Source organism: Saccostrea cucullata, unplaced genomic scaffold (assembly GCF_032062105.1).
Source record: "Saccostrea cucullata isolate Sc308-1 unplaced genomic scaffold, CSIRO_AGI_Scuc_v1 ctg141, whole genome shotgun sequence".
Taxonomy (NCBI): domain Eukaryota; kingdom Metazoa; phylum Mollusca; class Bivalvia; order Ostreida; family Ostreidae; genus Saccostrea; species Saccostrea cuccullata.
The window spans coordinates 1177972-1196052 of record NW_026940735.1 but is presented as its reverse complement, the minus strand read 5'-3'; the positions used below and the strand labels follow the sequence as shown (position 1 = coordinate 1196052).

At 32.7% G+C, this 18081-nt stretch overlaps 1 protein-coding gene across 5 annotated transcripts in view; it reads right to left on the bottom strand.

The window, feature by feature from the left end:
• Nucleotides 1–7346: 7346 nt before the first annotated feature.
• LOC134256059 (E3 ubiquitin-protein ligase CBL-B-like) overlaps nt 7347–18081 on the bottom strand; it is a 33249-nt gene continuing 22514 nt past the window's right edge. Inside the window, exons 10-13 of one of the 5 annotated variants that reach the window (XM_062738648.1) lie at nt 17542–17556; nt 16233–16376; nt 10307–10412; nt 7347–8234 (exon numbers count right to left, since the gene is read on the bottom strand). In XM_062738648.1, coding sequence (XP_062594632.1) covers nt 8009–8234; nt 10307–10412; nt 16233–16376; nt 17542–17556 — 491 coding nt within the window. In that variant the 3' untranslated portion in view covers nt 7347–8008. The remainder of the gene's footprint in view (nt 8235–10306; nt 10413–16232; nt 16377–17541; nt 17557–18081) is intronic. The other 4 variants (XM_062738650.1, XM_062738649.1, XM_062738651.1 and 1 more) reach the window with 4 other exon arrangements.

Sequence of the window (18081 nt, the reverse complement as noted above, 5' to 3'; positions counted from 1 at the left end):
AAAGTTACTACTCTTCCAGTTTAAGTATGACTTCAGTATAACTTGGCATACAAGTAGATTACACTAAGATGCATAGTTTGGTGCATCAGTTTTTGATTTTGATAAACAGTATTACCATGGTTACTAAAAATTGGAAATTTCTGTGAAATTTCTTTTAAACCCTTCTCTTTCACAGTTTTGATTGGCACATGAGTAGACTACACTAAGGTTCATAATTCTGTTTATTGCTGCCTGTTCAAAATTTTTAATTCAACTGCCACTTTTCTTTCATTATACGTAGAGACCAGTAGCACTACAGTCTCATCAGAGACTTCTGGTTTTGGGTCTTAAAATCAAAAATTATTATCAATTTGAACTTATTTTGAAGAAGTTAATATCAATTTAAAATTATGTTTAAATTTTTGAAAAGTAGGTCAAAGGTCAAGGTAACAGCAAGTGACAGGGTAAATAATCAAAACTTTTGAAAGTGAAAAGATAAGGATTTCATATTACACTGTATATTACCGGTGACAAGCCTTTCTATGTATATGATTTTTGAACCCGTGACCTTGAAGTTTGACCTTCTTATAAAAAAAAACTGTTCACCTTGACCTTGTCCTGCAAGTTTGCAAAAAATTTAACTCTGGTAATTACTTTTGAAAGACATATGAAATGGCATCCATATTTGACACAATATGTCATAAATAACTTAGACACAAAAAACAGGAGGTCACCATTCTTTCAATTTGTCTGATCGATCTATTTTAGTTGTAAATGATTATAATAATATATTTCTAAAATATTAATAAATTGTAAACTTTCTACAATATCAAACGTCCACCTTCCTGCGACACCCTTATTGTTCTGTACAATATTAATTTTTCATTACTTAAAAATCCAAATATTGTGAAACTTTGAAAGAAAATTGAAAATCTATGTTGTGAAACTTATTCAAACTCTATTTGTCTTTGAAGTTATTTTCAAAATTTTTGATAAAAAAATTCTTTGTATCATCTGTCCTTAAACACTATATTACAAAAGATGGTTTCATTTGGCCCAAATTAACAGGAGTTATTTCCTGATGGCTGCAATATTAGGGGGTCAATATGCTTATATTCCTTCATTGCACCTATCAAAATGTCAGCATAAATATGAACAGTTTCTTTGAAATTGAGCTAAATGCAATGGCTGACAGAAGGAGGGAAGACTGACAACTGACAAGACAAAACTATTCAAAAATAAACTCCTACCTAGACAATCCCTCTTCCTAAGTCTGTGATTTTCTGACTAGAAACTTATTTATGCAACAAAAAAAACTAACATAACTACCCACCTTGAACAATTGTGGACCAGAGTATGTTACACTCAATATTTTTATGATGCATCATTTACCTGTAAGTGCAGACCTGCCTACCCTTTTCATTGCAAAGGTGTAATTTCAGTACATTTTTGGTGTAATTTCAGGGGTAAAAGTGTAATCAATCATGTTTTCCTATTTTGTTTTATTATAATACTTTATTTTCCTTCAAAACAACCGAAATTGTACATAACTAAACAAACCTGGGATAAACTTTCTTTCTCGAATCATCTATAAGAAAAAAAGGCGTTGTAAAATACCAGTATCCTTTAGCAAACTCAATTCAACCGTACATCTTTAGTGATACATTTTGGTCAATTCATATCAAATCACTTAACTGAAGGTTTGTGTCTGCATGTTTAAACAAATCGTACATTTTTACATTGTGTTTTATCTTTTCAACACTCAAATTTCTCTATATCTTGTTCTAAGCAATGTTAAAATAAACTAAAATGAGCGAAGAAATAGCTGTACTAATTGCAATTTCAATTTATAGTTAACCTAAGTAGTTCCTTCTCGTTTTCGTCCGAATCTTCGCCATACCAGTTGTTACTACTAGTTATATTACCTTGTCGAAGTGGTCCTCTTTTAATTACTTTTATAAGAACTTCTTATTTCATTTCATCAGGTCGTACTTTAAATCTAAATTTAAATGTTCATAATTGAATTTTAACCAAAATATCAAAAGCGTAAAATTAATATAAGTAGCGTAATAGCGTAATTTGATGGTAAAAAGCGGAAGAATTACGCCAAAAGCGGAAGGGTAGACAGGTCTGTAATTGTAGATCAGAGAGAGGGGGTGTCAATTTTGAAATTTTCTGCATATGTACAATTGACAAAATAACAAAAACTCTCTCTTTAATTTTCATTTGTTTTTAATAGGACCTGACTGGTCATATGTCTTAATGAACAAATAACGATGAAGAAACAATACACGTGGGCTCTCTCACACAATAACAAATCTCTAATGAAAAGGAGTGTTCATACCCTCAAACAGTCTCACACACATTGTACATGTTTTGCCCATCACAAGATTCAAGGTTAAATTGCACATACATGTTACTTGCAATAAACAAATATCACAACAGCATGCTTCACTGTCAGCAATAAAATGTTTGTTTTACATTCTCAGGAGTGGGAGACTGAAAGTTTACTTTAGAACAAAACACAGGCTGTTCTTTCAGTCAATGTTCTAAGAGGAACATTTTATATTCACTGAAAACATGTACACAAAATGTAATTAAAATCTTTTTCTAGCAATCTTAATTACTTCCTTTAGTTAATAAAATCTGTTATTTTCTAAAGAATTAGAATAAATTATTTTATATGACTTTCCAAGCCATTTAAATTATGTACATTGAAATATATACATTGACAATAATGTCATTTTAAATGAAATCTTCAAGAACTACATGTACCCATCATTTTAAAATCTCACTTTTGAGCTTCAAGCTTAAATGTAGGACTTTCAGTACACATTTTCAAAATACATGTAGATGTTCATGTTTATGTACATGTTCATTAAAACACTGCAATACATGTATTGTCTGGCAATTTCCACATCTTGGTACATGTAATCTTTTAACCAAATAAATAATTTCTAATACGTCTTACATATTGTAAAAGACCTATATACTGTTAAATCCTTCAATATAAATATCGACTTAAATTCAAATGCGTGTACCGGTATCTACATTGTACATATTGGTGTTTTTAAAAACAACTGTACATGTATTTAAAGTAAAGCTTTCCTGCGAGACATTATTTTTTTTAAATGTGAAAAGTCTATATAATTATATATATATATGTGTATCTTTCCTATACAACAACTTAAGGTCAAGATCTAGTAAATGAAAAGATTTTACAAGTTTCTCAATCTTGAGATATGATTTTTAATGTTGATCAGCTATTATCTTGGATAAATTACAGGTACATATGTGAATAATTATATGTATGGTAACTTTTGGTGTTAAACACAACAAAATATTAATGATGTCGTTAAAGTATGGGGAATAGTAACTTTGAATTATGTCAAAATGGATATGGCATCAAAAGGTTGTTTAATATCATTTACTAGATCTGGACTCTGAATAATTAAATTGCTAATTTTTTTTTCAAAAAGATGATTTAAAAATATGATGCTTTAATTCTTTGTCTTAAACACATGTATAGATATCCAATTAAATCACAATAATCCTAGTACAAAATCCCTACCACCATTCCCCTGTATCAGATTGGTACTGAAGTGAATCTTTGTAATACTTTTTATGTACAATTAATTCTCCATATGGAAGTTCAACCTATTATATACCGGGATTCTAAATTTATGCCTGTGAGGAAATAGATAGTTACCGGTAATACATGTACAGGTATGGAGTGTATATCAATTTTGAATGTGTTCATTGAAAATTAAATGTTAACACTTTGAAGAGGAAAACTTACCAAATTAAAAACTATATGAACTAGAAAACTGACCAGTCAGCAAGGGCCCCGCCATGGGGTAGAATTAAAAGGGTGCAGCTTACGGAATGATTAAAAAATGTACGAAGAATAAGCAACAGCAACTGTATTCTTAAAATTTCAAGATAATTAATTCCTGAATATTCAAAAACCTGAAAATAATATCCTTGTATTTACATTAGGCAGTAAAGAACAATTTAACATTGAATGTATTAAACAATTATGAAGCTTGTGTTATAGAATGCCAGCCTTCAATGAATGCAAATATCATGAAGGCTTGACCTTAACTTCAAACAAACAGCAGTTGCAGACAAAGGTTTTCATTAATCTTAAAGATAAAGAAAAGCCTACTAAATTTTCTGCAGCAGGCTAGATAATTGATCCCAAAGGATTAATTGTACCTCTCTCATCATTTTCTTCTAGAGTTACAGTAAGAACTTTTTCAGTATTAATGATAGAATGGGGTTTTTATAAAACTACCTTAAAAATTAATTAACATAATTAAAGTGAAAAAAGTAATTCAAAAAATCTTCTTTAATCTATTTCTTGTTTTTAGAATTCAATGAAATAACTATTAAACAAAAATAAATTACACGTATAAAAATTTATATCTTAATCCACATTTCACAGTGTTCATAGCATTCCAAATTGACTTAACTTCAAAACAAACTTCATTTGCAGACAGAGGTGGTAATTCATCTCAATGTGACAGATAAAGATAATGCTCTGGATTTTCTTCAGGAGGAAACCTAATTAACCCCAAGGGACTCTCTCTTTAGCATTCATTTTACAATGGGAACATCTTCACAGTTATCTCTCTTTGCCAATGCATTCTAAAGTTAAGGAATCTACCCCACCACCCCAGCTCCAAACCAGGGGACATATAAACCAAATTTAGCATCAAAATATGTATTTCTGCCTACTGAACTACCATACACACATTTGAATTTGATTGGGCAACCATATAAAAAAGTTGCCCATTCATTCTTATGCATATTTAAGGAATCTACCCCACCACCCCAGCTCCAAACCAGAAGACATTGAGAACCAAACTTAGCATCAAAATATGTATTTCTGCCTACTGAACTACCATACCAAATTTGAACTTGATTGGGCAACCATAAAAAAAGTTATTAGAAAAAAACAGAAAATTTGTGGATGTTCGGAAGAGAGACATTTTATATTCAGACGGACAGACAGAGTGATTACTATAGGGCACCCGCAAATCCTTGCGGGGCCCTAAAAAGTTTTGCGACAATATTTTGAATGAAATGGCAATTTCACTCATTAATTTATTCAATGCAAAAATATTGCTGTACAAGTGTTGATCACGTGATACATTATGAATTTGGACCAATCAGTATGACTTTGGCAAAAACGTTAATGCTAAAAAAGGAAACATATCTGTTGAAAAGCATGTTGAAATACTGCTTCAGAATAATCTACAGCATGAAAAAAAATGCAATCTGAGTGACCATTCCCAAAATACTAGATGTGTATGGGCTGAGATTCTGTTTCACATCAGCTCAACAAATAAGGTTAGAAATGTTTATACCTGTATTGTACAAAACGAAACTAAAATAGTTTCGCTCAATATTTATGAAATGTTTATACCAGTATTGTACAAAACAAACTAGAATAGTTCAATGGCAAGAAGTTATTATAATGGGACCCCACAAAAATCCCCAAACAAACGTTACCCTTTTTCAACATTTCATCCTGCAACACACTGAAATACTTGTTTACACTAAACATATGATACAGATTGGTACATGTACAACCCTTCTCAATCTTCATTGCTCACAATAGAAATGAAAAAAATACCAGGTAGATAAAACCACTTACAAAAGTAGGTCAGATACAAAGAAAGAAAATGGAAGACATTCAAATGAAGTTATTATATAAAATGTAGGATATGAAATATTAAAAAGAAAAAAAATGACTTGGGTATGAAATACATGTACATGTACGTGGAACATTGGTTACTTATTGGGGTCAACCCTGTACTACAAAAGCAACAAAATTATCCTATACAGCTAACTGATGGTCCTTGGGACCTACTAGTCAAAAAATATATACATACCCAAATTCTACAAACATCGATAAAATTTATATACACAAAATTATATACAAGTGACAATCTATCAACTCGTACAAGCTACATGTAAGCACAGATTTAACAAAAGCCCAGACGAAGCTTAATTTTACTTATTGACTGGCTTGAATGGGTAAATAAAGCTGCCCAGACTTGGACTTATTTTCACCTCTGTATTTCCAAATCAATTAGAAATAATGAGACAGGATAAACTGTGGAATCATTTTATCTTGGGGAGGGAGGGGTAGATTCCATAATTTGCGGGTTGTCCAAATTTTACTACTTTGTGCAGAAGTAATTTAGGGGGCATCTCATTCATACAGAAGAATCAATACATTGACAAAATTATTATTCCTTGGGAATGTATATTTTTTTTTATGTATACGAGGGTTGATCCAAAAGTTCGTGGAATTTCTTTCTAAAATTTTATCATGATTTGACAAAAGCAAACAATAGGCATATTTATAAAATAGAGTCATAATGCAACAATACTGGAAAATTTCACCACGTTCCAATTACCAATAAGGTCACACGAGCTTTCTGAAAATGGATGGTTGTGAAATCCGGGGGAGACTTCGACGTAACGTCAAGTTAGGTATGTCACGTCACGTTATAGAATCATCTCACCCTAATGTCAAATTCGAACACGTAATTCTTCAAAATGCTGCCCTTTTCTCCATTTTTTTTCTCAAGAAAAGCCTGGGTATGCTCTCGCACCAATTTATCTTCATTTTTTACTCATATTTCAAAATACACCACATCTTTCCATATGATGTTCCGATTTCAGTAGCAATGTCAAGAACAGTACCTGAGCCGACAACATCTATTAACGCTTTCAATTTATCAAGGGGGACAAACACTTAAAACAGAGCCTCAAAAAGGCGGCCCCACCTTCAATCAACGTCCATGAAAGTTCTATTTTTCTTCATTTTCTTACGACACTGGAAACCAGTGGCTAGATGCATTTTTCCTCAGTCTATGTAAATAATATACGCATTTAAGATAGAGTGATCCCGGGATTTTCACAAAACTTATGACTTGACCGAAATTTGACGTCGTCTAACAACCTTAAGATGAACAATAAATTATCAACTAATAAACAAAATATCCAGTAAAATCAGTAAAATACACACACAAAGGTTTATAAAAGATCAAGCAATCGTAATAATGACATAATTTTCATTTTCTATAACACGAAGAGCGATTTTATTCTCATTTCAAGTATTAAGAATTAAAATGATAATAAACGCGTCGATGTTATCACCTCCGCATTTCCAAACATCCGTTTCTATGGCAACTGCCATAGAGTTACTATCACAAATATTTAAAATATTTTTTAATTCAAAATATTCAACAAGTGTCTATATTCTCATTTGTAATTTTCAACCAATTTCACTTATAAATGAATGAAATATAAAGAAATTCCACGAACTTTTGGATCAACCCTCGTATAACCCACATACATTAATATAATTCCACATATCTTAGATTAAAATCAATGTAAATTAACCAAGATTTGAATGTTTCTCACAGGGGAAGGAACATGTACAGTTTAATTTATTTAGTTTATTTTTCCTGACTATTTGGAAGATATTAGGTAACCAGAAAGAAAATCATGGGAAAGGTGCATTTCTAAAAGTGCACCCACAAGAATCTGCATCATGCAGATGTTTGGTAGAGGTGAACAGTAAAATATGGTTTGTAAGTATTTTTCTCTAGCATGACTAATATTGCTGAAATATAAATACATTCAATAATACTTATAGAACAATATAATATTCCTTTAAAATATATAAATTATATACATTTTCAAATAAACATGCACCATTCATTCACAAATAAGCACAGTATGTACTTAATAAATCTCACCCTTTACTTATTAAATAAAAACAAGGAATTGTTAAGTTACACAAGCAATATATTTTTGTAAAAAAAGTGTGTCAAGACACTGATGTCTTCAAATTGCAAAGTGTGGATGATGGATGCTGTATTTCAAACAGCCTGTCCTTCCTGTGAATGGAGCACCAAAGCAAGCCTATATATGACACAGCTTGCATTAAGTACAATAGAAATGAGCACTTATCTGTTTTGGTACAACAACGAAAAAAAGAGAACACTCATAATCGTACAAAAGTTTCAAGGATTTCTTCTGCCATATGTAAATTATTTCTAGCCACTCGCAATGCATCCACCACACGTAAGCGGTCATAACCCTTAGCGACTAAATGATCAACTTGGACCTCGTCTACACTATTCTCCTTATTACTGTCTGTATTTTCACGTAATCTGTTTCTCACTGGGAGCTGTATATCTTTTTCTTCTGGTGGAGGGTCAGAGAGTTTTCTAAAAAGATGTCAAATTTTGCATAGCATCAATTTTTCTGAAAAATGATCTACAGGACCTTATCCATTATTATAACATCAAAAGGCTATTATGGCTTTATAACATGCTTTACCTCAACCGAACAAGACACAATACACATATATTTATTGAACAACCTTTATACGAGGGTTGTTTGAAAAGTTCGTGGACGAACCCCGATGTCAATCTCTGTTATATTACTCACTAGAAATTTAAAATAAGTATAATATAATATGTAAAAATACTTGTTCTGTTGATGTGTGGGTTTCCCATTTGATTTAACAGAAATCAATTTACTTCATTTTAAAATCAACATTTTGTACCCGAGGAGCACGCTTAACGGCAATGTAACATCAAAATATAGTGTCAAGAATTTCTAAAATATAGTATTCCTATACATTTCACAGAGTATAATCCCATGCCCAATCATTAAATACTTTTTCTATTAGTTGAAATTAATTTTTTTTAAGAATTGCTCTGGTTGTATAATTTCCTTTATTAGGATTTTAATTTCTTTTATTAGTTAACTCTGCTTTCACAGGGTAAGCAACTCTAAAGTGCCTATGTCTTTCCTTGACGTTCCAACATTTTAAAGTTTTTGTTAAGATTTTTACAGATAAACATTTCTTTACAGAATGTCCTCATCTGATACAAAGTCTCTGTCACTCAAATACTGTCTATACTATTTGTACACACATGCACAACTCGCTTGTGACATATTTTTTGATTCCTTTAACATTTTTTGATTTTATTCAGGATTTTTCCTGAGTAAAAGACAAAATTGCATCGTTATCGGCTGCTCTAAAACATCATTGTTTTTGTCCTTTTCAACGAGGACTACCTATCTTCTCAAGCTGATTTCTTTTCAACAAAGCAAAATATTAAGCCATAATTTGGAATACAAATCGATGTAACAATTCTAAATTTTGATTTCTCGGTTGTTTTTCGTCTTTGCTTCATTTTACAGAGAGTATGACTACAGACATTATTTAGTGTATTGTTCGTAACTTGCTAAATTTTGACCTGCTCCGTAATCCGATTTTTGCATTTTTAAAATCTGGATAAGTTTTGAAAAATCGTGGTACTATAAAAAGAAAATTAATACAATTTTGGATTTATTGATAAAATATTTCTACTAAATTTGGATAACATACGACGTAAAATAATAAAGATATGACAGCAGTCCACAAACTTTTCGAACAACCCCTGTAATTATACATTTTCTATCAGTTAATTGTAAAGATCACTTGAAGTTTGAATCTGTATACAATAGACTGTCCTATGATGTATTTTGCCTCAGAGTTATTCCCCTTATCTGTCATCTTGTAGGGCAAATTAGTGAATTTTCCTCTTTGAGCAACCCATTTTAAACATGCATGTAAGAAATACAAGGGGAAAAAATATTTACTATCTTACAATTGTGAATTAATAGTCTTTAACAAACGTATATTCATAAGGAAAACAGTGTTATCTTTACCTCAGTAACCAGTATTATAATAAATTGAACTTGGTTGAATAATGAAGGGATCTAGGAATTATGACCTACAATATGGCAACTATGGGGAATAACTATTGCTTAAATTACCTCAATGGAAAACATTCTATTAAGAAGTAATATGTGACAGTGCGACCGTTATGGCGAACGCAGTATTTTTTGTTATAATTTAGATTGGGCTCGTCAAGCCGCATGTGCCATTTGATGCGTCTAGACTCTGACGTCACATGACGTCGTACGTAAGTTACATTACCAAAAAGAAGCCTGAACAGTGCTGAAAGTAAACGAAGAACGTTTTGTTTACTATTTCTCTTCAATATTTATTCGTTAAATCAAGGTGTGTTGACTTTTAATTGAACTTACACTGCTATTCTCAGGAGAACGTAGCTTTAAGAAGTGATTCATTGTGGGTCTAAAGTTACTGAGGAAAAGAAATCTGACAAATGAATGTGCAGTAGTCCAAATTTTCTCTTCACCCAGGCATTGCTTTAAGAGATAGCAGTGACGAGCGTCACTTCGCGACACTTGCTACGCTCGTTATAATTGCTTTACTACTCACTTTTCTCCCTGTGGTTTTCTTGGTGCTGGTAAGGGAGGCAAGTCATATTCAGTGGGAGCTCGCCTTAGCGGGGGTTTGCTGTTACCTGTGACAGAGAAAATTGTACCTGTAAATGCAAATATGTCAGAATAAGCTATCGCAAAAGCAAAGTGAGCAAGCTCTTAGAGCCCATCCCTTATCTGTTGTTTAGTATTGCCAAAGACAAAAAGATCACAGGAACTGCAATTCGCTTTTCATGATGTAATGCACCTACTGTTTTTATCAAAATCAAAAGAAGGAAATTAATGCATAATGAAGGAGTGGAAAGCTGTGGATGTGACAGCAAACTAGGTTTTCTCTGTGCAAACAGAACAGGTATTTCTCAACAGGAATTTGAAAAATTTGCATCTGCAAAAATTACATTATTTCCCTTTGCCTCAAAATAACATCCTTTGTAACTGTTTAATATATGTAATTAAATTTAATTACATATATTTTAAATATCTTTTGACAAATTTATACATAGTTCTTGTACTGACAAAATATGGGACAACACATGGTCCAACAAATAAAAACAATGAACCTACATCTGTATGATCTGTACACATGCATATACACATTATCTATCAGATACTATAAAGTTGGTAAAATATTAGAGAGAGAAAAAAACCCCCACATTATTCCAGTTGACCTTGGATTGATCCTGGAAGGAAAATGACTCATGTAAATGTGAATGTCCTCTTACTGTAAAAGTACTTAATTCAACAGGGACATAATTCCGCAGAAACAAAATTTCTATTAAATTCGTGAGTATGAAATTACGTGGATATCTTGGATTTTCATTATATGTCCTTTATGAATCTTTAGTATGCTGCGACATATTTCCGTGGAAAAATTGTATTCGCGTACATAGCGGAAATTAATCCCATGCAGAAAAAAGTACGTCTACAGTATATAAAATGTTTTTTTAAAAAAATTGTTAAAGGTGACACCCCAACAAAAACATGTAACCTTATTGGGATATTTTGCATTGAAATTACTAAACTCAACAACTGACATTTTCCTCATAACTGACCAAACATAAGTAACCAGAGATTACAGAGCTCATCTCAACGAATGTTGTCTTTAAGTACGGCAAAGTCACACAATTACCCAACAAAGAGTGTACATCCAAAAATGCAAATTTCATGCAATTCTGATCCGATACTTTGGAATAAACCTTTACAAAACTTCAAACTAGTTCTTCAATCTTCATCACGAAAATGTAATTAAAATTCAGCATCTGAAGCAAGTTTGAGAGTTTTCATCCCTTGATGCATCATTTGTGCAAGTTTGGTTTATATAAGCCTTATAGTTTCCTGGTAATAAACCTGCACCCATAACTTTTACCTGGTCTATTATCTGGAAAATGTACGTCGAATTCAGCATCTGAAGCAAATCCATTAATGTGCATCCTAGGATGTATCATCCATGCAGATTTGCACAACATAGGGGTCACAGTTACTTGGAAATGAAACCTGCATAAAAATTTAACCTCTTCACTCAAGACATCCAGAAAATGTACATCAGATTCAGCATCTGAAGCCAGCCTGGTAGAATGCATTGTTAGATGTATAACCCATGCAAGTTTGGTCATTAAAGAGCTCATAGTTACTTGGAAATGAAACCTGCACCAAAAACATTTAACCTGTTCACTCATCCAGAAAATGTAGGTCAGATTCAGCATCCGAAGCAAGTCTGGTAGTATGCATACTAATTAAGATGTACCATCCATGCCAGTTTGGTCAGTATAGGTCTAATAGTATGTTGGAAATGAAACCTGTACCAAAAACTTTAACCTGTTCACTCAACCGGAAAATGTTGGTTAGATTCAGCATCCGAAGCAAGCCTCGTAGTCTGCATCCTTAGATGTATCATCCATGCAAGTTTGGTCAACATAGGGCTTATAGTTACTTGGAAATGAGACCTGCACCAAAAACTTTTAACCTGTTCACTCATGCAGAAAATGTAGGTCAGATTCAGCATCCGAAGCAAGCCTGGTAGTGTGCATCCTTAGATGTATCATTCAGCATCCGCAAGCCTTTCTGTCAACATAGGACTTATAGTTACTTGGAAATGAGACCTGCACCAAAAACTTTCAACCTGTTCACTCATGCAGAAAATGTAGGTCAGATTCAGCATCTGAAGCAAGCCTGGTAGTGTGCATCCTTAGATGTATCATCCATGCTTAGTTTAGTTAACATAGGGCTTATAGTTCCTTGGAAATGAGACCTACACCAAAAACTGCACCAAAAATGTTAACCTACTCCAAAAACATTAACCTGGTCATTCCTTCCCTGAAATTGCTGCATCTGAAACATTGACTGGTTCAATAAACACATTAGAAGCATCTTCCATGCATGTCTAGTCAATATAGGACATAGAAGTACTTAAAAAGAAAACTGCTCCAAACAAGAGGCCCAGGGGCCACATCGCTCACCTGAGCAAATCGTCTAGGAAAAAAACACAAATCAGATCAGAACTGAAAAGTTTACTGAAAGGGGGGGCTTGAATTTAATACTACTTTAGAATGCCTTCATATTAATACAGCATATGACTTTGCTGTTCTTGATAAAAAGATTTTTTAAAAACATTTTCTTCTAATCATTGCTTTGAAGTACTTGAGAAGACGATTTTTATATAGATTTTCCCTATATATTCCTATGTAAAACTTTGATCAGCCATTGTGGCCCCACCCTACTCCGGGGGTCATGATTTGAACAAACTTGAATCTACACTACCTGACGATGCTTCCACATGAGTTTCATCTTTCCTGGCCCAGTGGTTCTTGAGAAGAAGATTTTTAAAGATTTTCCCTATATACTCTTATGTAAAACTTGGATCGGCCATTGTGGCCCCAACCTACCCCCTTGGGTCATGATTTGAATGAACTTAAATCTACACTACCTGACGATGCTTCCACATGAGTTTCATCTTTCCTGGACCAGTGGTTCTTGAGAAGAAGATTGATAAAGATTTTCCTTATATACTCCTATGTAAAACTTTTATCAGCCATTGTGGCCCCACCCTACCCCCAGGGGTCATGATTTGAACAAATTTGAATCTACATTATCTGAGGATGCTTCCACATGAGTTTGATCCTTCCTGGCCCAGTGGTTCTTGAGAAGAAGATTTTTAAAGATTTTTTACGATATACTCTTATGTAAAACTTTGATTGGCCATTGTGGCCTCTTCCTACCCCCGGGGTTCATGATTTGAACAAACTTAAATCTACACTATCTGAGGATGCTTCCACATGAGTTTCATCTTTCCTGTCCCAGTGGTTCTTGAGAAGAAGATTTTTAAAGATTTTCCCCATATACTCCAATGTAAAACATTGATCGGCCATTTTGGCCCCACCCTACCCCCGGGGGTCATGATTTGAACAAACTTAAATCTACACTACCTGAGGATGCTTCCACATGAGTTTCATCTTTCTTGGCCCAGTGGTTCTTGAGAAGAAGATTTTTTAAAAATGCCATTAATTTTTCACTAATTCATAATTATCTCCCCTTGGAAGAGGGCGTGGCCCTTCATTTGAACATACTTGAATCCCCTTCACCTAAGCATACTTTGTGGCAAGTTTGGTTGAAATTGGCCCAGTGGTTCTTGAGAAGAAGATGAAAATGTGAAACGTTTACAACGACGACAACAACGAGGACAACGACAGATGACGGTCAAATTTTGATCAGAAAAGCTCACTTGAGCCTTTGGCTCAGGTGAGCTAAAAACTTAACCTTAACCTGGGATGCCGACACCGATGCCAAGGATACTGTATAGGGGGAAAATAACTCGCGGTGTTAATATTCGCTATATTCACGGTGAAAATTAATCCGTGAATTCAAGAAACAGTGAATAATTTTTCAATAATCTCCATGTTTTATTTGGAAATTTAAGAACAGACTACGATAGGTTTAAATACATGTACCACAGTGCATGGTCATTTCAGTAATTACGAGTAGTACTTGTCATTCAATTATTTTAATTAGCACGCTTTACATTAATAGTCAACAGATAATAACCTCTATTTGTTAAAAGGTTTTTTAATAGCCAACGCTACATGTTTCATCAATCAAAACACGTGGGCCATGAGTTTTGATTACCCGTGTGTAACAAATGTTACCTCGCACGGTGTGTGCATTACCTGCATTATCATGCATATTATAGTTTTTACCAACATTTTGATTTTAAAAAAATCATTCAAATAACTATCAAACATACTGAAGATTTGGAAGGATATTATTTCGTCGACCTATACATTAACACATTTATTACCGTCCAGTGGTTTTTCGCCGCGTTGTTTTGAAGATTTTGGGGTGTACATGCACTCATTGTAATAGTATACAGAAAAGTCATTCAAACGACGTTTATAGTCAAGGACTTTTGATAACTGCACCTGTTTTCATTAATCGTCAATTATTTATATTAACCTAACCTGTTTTCGTGAAATAAATACATAAGAATGATGAATGTTGTTTAAATGTAGCTATGGTATGGATTAAACGGATTTAGACAAGGGAGGTAACTTCTATAACATAAGAATTCCGCGAATTCAAGAAACCGCGATCGTGTCCAATGAGAGAAAACCGTGAAAATTACAACCCGTGAAATTAAACCCCTATACAGTATTACATAAGCTCCCCCAACTTCGTTGAGGTGAGCTAAAAATCAAAAGTGCCATGCATACCCGGGTATCCCTATATGTACTATAATTGATCAGCAAGACAAAAATTTCTTAATATCTTTAAGACTGCATGTAGAAAGAATATAGGGCCAGAGTATGTAACCTTTATGTAATACTTTGCAAAATAAATTCAACAGCTGTATTTTCTCCAAATTTAAATTACCAACAATCAAAATGAAAGCAGTATATATGTATATCTCAATTAATCTACAATCAGATGAAAATTGTAGGCGGAGTAGCTTTTTTGAAAATTGTTTACAAATGAATGCATGAAAACTTGACCATCACGTACACTCCTCTGATTACTGACTAGTTAAGCTTATATGGTGTCTCTATTATCAACAGGTACAGAAAAATCTTTCAAAAATAACTTCAGATTTAATTTACCGTAAACTGAGCTTAATTTTGAAGACATCATCGTCTTGACAGACTTCTGTGGATTCAATTTAATTTGTAAGGGTTAACTGTTATACACTCTTTGACATTTAAATGTTCATGAGGATGCTTATTTGCAATAAACCTAAATATTTATATCTTATTCAAATCATTGTATTAATGATATTTTTACTTCTTAAAATTCACAGGTTTATGATCAAGGTGTTAATTTGCAATGGCTGTTAATTGTTATTCATTGAATCTTTTTTATTGGAGAAAAAGTAACCAATAAGCATATTTATATAATGATAAAGATTTAATTTAACATGTTTCATAATGTCTTGAGAGTTTAAATATAGTTCAAAATGGAAGAAAAAATATTTCATCTCAACAATGGTACTGAAGTCATGCCCTACAATCTTTCCATGATATTCTATAATTGCCAAAACCTTAAACTGACTCAACAATTTCCTGCTTCAAATAACGGTATTCCATTATACTTTATATTGGATGAAAATGCCTTTAACAAAAAAACAAAATAAAAATAGGTGGATAAACTACATGTATTTGCAAGATCATTTTAATGAATAACTGCACAAAACTGGAAGACAATTGTTACAGTCATTACATACTTAAATCTACAAATACCTTGTCTGTTAATGTGCTAGTGAACTGTTTCTATTCTATATGTACAACTACTGCATTACCATCACATTTTACGAAAAAGAAATCATGATTTATCTAGATAGAAATTTTTTGCCACTGTCGATCCATAGAGAGAAACATCATTTTTTTTTTTTTTAGAAGTTATGATCATGATGAGAAATAAGCAAGCAGAAAAAAGCATACCTCCTTTATGATTAGCTGATTCCACTTCATGGTTTTCATTAACTAGACGTTTACATTCAGAGGAGTTCACAGTTGGAGTAGATTCAGAACAAACTGAATTAATATTGGAAGGAACATCATATCTAAGTTCAGCATAGGAAATTCCTAAAGAAAGAGTACAGACAAACATACAGACAGTAAGTAAGCAAACAGAGGTATCAAATGAGTGGAATGCATATCTAGAGATTATTACAGTGTACATGCATTTAAAAAAATAGTGTTACAAGTATGTCTGAATGTTGTAAGGAATTACCAGTCTGATGAATTTCATAATGAAGAACATTCAAGAATGACTTTTTGGTCTTCTCAAATATTAGATTAAAGAAATATCAGATGAAAAGATGAGTATTCTCAACAGGAATGAATTTATTTTGAAAACTGAAAACTTGGTGAATTGAAATGCATTGCGATGACATATGACATTGTCCAGTCAGATGACTCAGATCAGGACTAACTGGTGCTTTAGAGGAAGCAAGTCACAAAAGTTGACTTAAAACAAGACTTAATATTGTTGTTTGATCAACTTATTTGTCAATAGTTTGCCTCATTTTAGAAATTGTTCATACATACAGCATGCTTTTGCGAACTGGATCAACTGATAGAAAAACATACAACTTATATAAATATATGCAGGTGATAATGGTCTATTGCTAAGTAAATAAGGGAAGATTGTGAAAGAAAAAACATTGTAAGTTATGTTTCAATTTCAATATGTAGATAGTAACTGTTGCTCCTCAGTTGATGTATCCATATGTTGCATTAATGAACATTTCAGTTCATCACTTAAGGATAAAAAGTTTAATCCCTTTACATGAATTAATTTCTATCCACCCATCCTTGACTATAAATTCTGTAAGAAAACCAACTGTTACAAAGTGCTAACCACACTGATAATATAATATTAGCATAATATATTTGCAAGGTTAAGGTGTCATAAACATTGGGTATATGTGGGGATATTGTGCTTATCAAAACAAAGCAGTATGTGTCTAAAATACAATAAGGGAAGGGATAAGCGCATCTAGTGCTATATGTATAAATCTAAATATATGATATACATGTATACAGTTAAGCCATTCAGTGCAAGGGAGGGAGGTATAACAAGTTGTGACTGCCTAAGTAAATCAGTCTCTTAAAAGAAAGATACTTTTGTGTTTACCCAAGTGTACAAATTATGCTAAGCCTTTCTCTTTCATTAAAGCACATTTTCTAACTTTATCCTCTAGAACATTACTATTGAACTTGGCTACAGAGTAAAGTGGATTGTTACCTGTGTGATTGCGAGCTGAAAGTATGAACAAAAGGACCACTCTATCACCAGTTGTAACACAAATTGTAATTCTTACAAGGCCATCAGGGAATGCAATAAAATTCCTTCACTTATCGAATTCAAGAAACAAAGACCAGTTTTAGAAAAGAAACTGCATGATTTATAGTACAATGTTCATGTACATGAATTAAAACTAAAATGTCTTTTTTTTTTTTTTTTTTAAAAATGCACAAGATTTTAAAATACTTGGGGGAAAACCTTTCTAATGGTGATAAAATAATATAAGGATTTGGAAGAATATGGGGAAACGAGCCACTGATGCAAAGGGAGCTAATGATACAATCAAATATTAATTTTGTGCAAGTAGTATGCAGTAATAATTGTATATTTAATATAACAACAGATACTGAGGGGTATGTAAAAGAGATGTATACATGAACACTAAATATACACTTCTAAATTTTAAAATAAATTTAATTGTTATGTAAATGGCTATGCTATTTCCAACATAAAATGGGCTCTTGGGTCACAACACTCACC